The sequence below is a fragment of the Microtus ochrogaster genome, chromosome X (assembly GCF_000317375.1).
Source record: "Microtus ochrogaster isolate Prairie Vole_2 chromosome X, MicOch1.0, whole genome shotgun sequence".
NCBI lineage: Eukaryota > Metazoa > Chordata > Mammalia > Rodentia > Cricetidae > Microtus > Microtus ochrogaster.
Genome location: NC_022026.1, coordinates 676,162 through 680,084, shown reverse-complemented (window position 1 = coordinate 680,084; position 3,923 = coordinate 676,162). Strand labels below are relative to the sequence as shown.

Below are 3,923 nucleotides of genomic sequence, written 5' to 3'. Positions count from 1 at the left end.
TCTCTCTCTCTCTCTCTCTCTCTCTCTCTCTCTCTCTCTCTCTCTCCTCTCACTTCCCTGTGACTCCAGCCCTGGCACTGGCAACTGTCCACCTGGTCTTGACCTTCCCCTTCTGCTGTGCCAGGCAGGCTGCACTGACAGCCAGATCATAGGACTGGGGCAGCTGAAGGTGGGAGCTGGCAGCTTCAGAAGGCTCTGACAGACAGAGGACAGGCAGCCTGGGCAGGGGCTCCTGGGACACCGAAGACCCTGACTGAAGTAGGCAAGGGAATTCCAGTGCCAAGAATTTCCAGGTGGAGGGCTGGTACACGTGGAAATGAAGGACTCCCCCCTCCCGCCCCGCCACTTCCCTGAGATGCACGGAGGGCCGCCTGTGTTTACTGGGTTGGTACCTGGAGACAGGGGGACCGAAGTTATACCTGGGGCAATAGTGGAGGATGAAGCCAGGATACAGAAGAAGCAAGTCTCCCAGAGAGATAGAGGCTGTAGGCCAGGTGGCCCACGTGGAGCAGGGAAGAAGATCATCCAGGACCTTGGAGTGCAGGAGGAGACCAGCCTGACCCTGTCCAGTCCAGATCTGTCTAACTAAGTAGGCTGCCTCTGCTCACACACAGGCTGAAAGGAGCAACAGCTGGGATTCACTAGCCACTGCGGTCGCCCCCGCCCCCCACCCCCGCCTCCGCCCCCCGCAGCGTGCTCCTGACTATGCAACAAGTGTCACGTCTACATGTTGGCACATCATCCCCAGCCGCTTAAGCCCCTGAACTTGCCAGCGGCCCCCTAAACTCCAAGACACAGAGACCTTCAACGTGGAGCCCAGACCACTCAGCTCAGGTCAGTCACCTCCACTGATCCATGAGGTGAACTGGACATATCCCCAAGTGGGGTGCAGGGTATAGGACACAGGGTGCAAGTCTGGGGCCCTGAGTGCCTTAAACTGAGAGGAGTACTCAAGAGGGGCCAAATGGTGATGTATGAGATATTCCCGAACCCCCCTTCCCCGCAATGTCCGAAGAAGCAGTGCCTACATAACATGTCGCCCCCGACCCCCGCCCCCGCCCTGGGATGCCCTGTCAATCTCCCTCCCGGTGTGGCTGGCGCGTGGCTGCTCCTGCAAGGCTCGCGCCGAGTTTCCTGGGAGGCGGGAAGAGCGTGGGGCAGAAAGAGAGGAGCGCCCTGGCTGCAACTAGGAAGAGCCCTGGAGAAAACCCGGGCGAGTGGAAGGGCACGCACTCACCTCCACACACCGCAGTCAAGGAGAGCCAGAGCAGCAGCAGCGCCTGCACGCAGAGTCGCAGATTCATGTTGCAACTCGGTCTGCAGCGGCCCTGAAGAGGGGCAGAGAAGTGGGGCACCCGGGACACTGAGAAAGGCGCTAGCTGGGGCTGGAGCGTGCGGGCACGGAGTTCGCGTGTCTCCCGGACCACGGGAGGGTGCGCGCCCCAGCAGTGTTGCTGGCAGCTGGCCCCACGCCTGCTGGCTGCCTCTGCTCTGCAGCAGCCTTCTCTGCCGCCGCGGGGCAACGCCGCGAAGTTAGCCTAGGTGGCTCTGGGACAGCGGCAAAAACTCTCCAAGTGGCCGGCTGTGCTCGCCCCGCGACTCGCAACTTCCCGTTGGTCCAGGCTGCTAGAGAGAATGCTTCCCTGCTCACTTCGGGGGCTGCATTTTGTAGCTTGTGGTTTGGCCGCGAGCCCACTTGGTCATGTGGTCATCGGGAGGGCTGGGTGGGGGGGAGAGCAGGAAGAGGGTGAGGGAGTGAGCCTCCCGCACCGCCCCCCTCCCGGCAAGCACGCTGCAGCCCTATCCAGGACGCGAGAGGGAACCCCGAGGTGGCCCCACAACAAAGGCTGAGCGGCCGCTTGGACAACCCACAGCCGCTCCCCGGACAATGCCTGCCTGGCCGGGGTCCAGAGGGTTCGTAGAGACCTTAAGGATTTCAAACACAGGAAGCCCTTGGATCAATGGAGGGGCACACTTAACCCTTTCCGACCTGGTTTCCTTAACAGCTGTCAGGGTACCTGAGCATTTGGAGAAGGACCCTATTTGGGATCCCCACAACACCCCAATCCATGTCTGACCCCGATCACGTTCTTTCTCCCTTTTGTCACTCTGTATTACCAAGTGGGGGGGGCTCAAAATCTTCCCTGACTCCGCCTCCTTTTCCCTCTTCCTCTTCAACTGAATTAGAATTGGAGGTGATTGCCTGGGTAACTGCCTACCACCCTTGTTTCTCCTGCTGTCTCCTAGCGAGTACCCTCTACCCTGGGCTGGCCCCGCGAGTGAGTTCTTCAGGCGTGCGGCAAAACTTCACAATCCCACCCAATCTAAAAGGCGTCCTCCTGTCCCTGTGCCCCAACCCGTTCCCCTGGAGATGCTGCCTCCTGGTTCCTCTACACTGTTGGGAGACATTCTGCAGGTTCTGCCATGTGCCCTTTCTTATTGCTTGGAGCTGTCCCCTACCTAGTTTTGTCTCATTATGGGGAAGGGCCTCCCAACTCTTTCCAAACTCACCTGGTTTTCTTTTACATTCAACTGGGATTCCCCGTTATAAGAGGGTCCTGGGGTCGTTTGTCTTTCTACTCTGGACTCTAATCTCCTTCCACAGCATGGGGGTTCCCAAAGAAATGCACCTCTTCTTTCCTCAGACTGGGAACCCCCTTCTTCTGGATCTTCTGGATCTCTCCGAACTCCCCAATATCATTCTCTGCACATAGGTGGCACTCAACACACATTTAAAAGGCTGAATCAAGAGGTGTTTCCACCTTGCAGGGAGCAAGGCAGTTTGTTCCAAGTGTACATCAAATCTACAGCAAAGATACGGTGGGGCAGTGTTTCTATGTATCACAGAGAATGTGAAATCCATAGTATATGCTATGAAAAAGCTTTGAAATGTTACAAAATCCTAATGCATACACTTTGTCAGTCTCCCTTCACCAAAACTATCCCCAACAAAGTGACCTTTGTCTTCCGTATAAATGCAGCCCCAGACCAGAACAGTGTCTCAGAGTGAGCTGGTGCTTCTCAATATGTGATTCTGAATATATGAGCAAGCTATTCAAATAAATCAAGGGAGTTGGATGGGAATAAGAGTTCTTGATAATAGCCTGAGATCCAACTGGCCACATTGAAGAGGAGGAGGAGTAGGAAGAAAAGCATCTGTCATCATCCCAGGGAACCCCAGCTGTGAGCAGGCAGTGGGGGGGAGCTTTTTTTTTTTTTGCTTTCCTACTGGAAAAATTAGTTGAGTGAGAAGAAGAAATATTGTTCTCTAGCCATATCTGCTGTAGTTGGGAACAGAAATGAGATAGCAGACCTATGTGAAACTGGCATATCGTTAGTCCCCACATCAACACTATGCAATTCAGTTCCATAGTGTCATATATCATTACCGTCAGCTATTTCACTGCTCCATTGACTTATCTACCTCTATATCTTAGGAGTTTATTGTTTTTTTAAACCTCAGATTTAGTAAACTATTTTAAATTCTGCTCCTCGGCACCTCACATTAATTGTGAGGCTCCAAGTGCCTTACGAATCCCCTTTAAGGCTTCGAAGCTGCTTCTGCACAATCCAGGTATGTACCCCTTTAAACTCATAGGTTGGAACTAACCCCCCAGGTGATAGTATTAAGAGGAACCTCTTGGAAGGTGATTAATTCACGAGGGCTCCATCCTCAAGAATGGATTGGAGTGCTTATAATGGAGGTTGAAGGGAACAATCCAATGTTGTGTTCTTTTTCTTCTGAGATAATGTTTCTCTGTGTAGGCCTGGTTGCCCTGTTACCCATGCTGTAGTCCAGGCTGGCCCAAATTCAGATCTGCCTGCCTCTGCCTTCTAAATGCCGGGGTTAAAGGCATGCACCACCACACGGGGCCCCAATGTTCTCTTTTAACCAGCAAGATAGTTAATCTTGATGGTCCATT

The 3,923-nt window shown here is 54.0% G+C and overlaps 1 protein-coding gene across 1 annotated transcript in view; it reads right to left on the bottom strand.

Moving 5' to 3' along the window:
• The window catches only part of Apln (apelin), a 9,633-nt gene extending 7,973 nt beyond the window's left edge, over positions 1-1,660 (bottom strand). The window contains exon 1 of the mRNA XM_005358407.3: positions 1,238-1,660. Within this exon, the coding sequence (XP_005358464.1) occupies positions 1,238-1,304 (67 nt within the window). The 5' untranslated portion in view covers positions 1,305-1,660. The remainder of the gene's footprint in view (positions 1-1,237) is intronic.
• Positions 1,661-3,923: the final 2,263 nt, after the last annotated feature.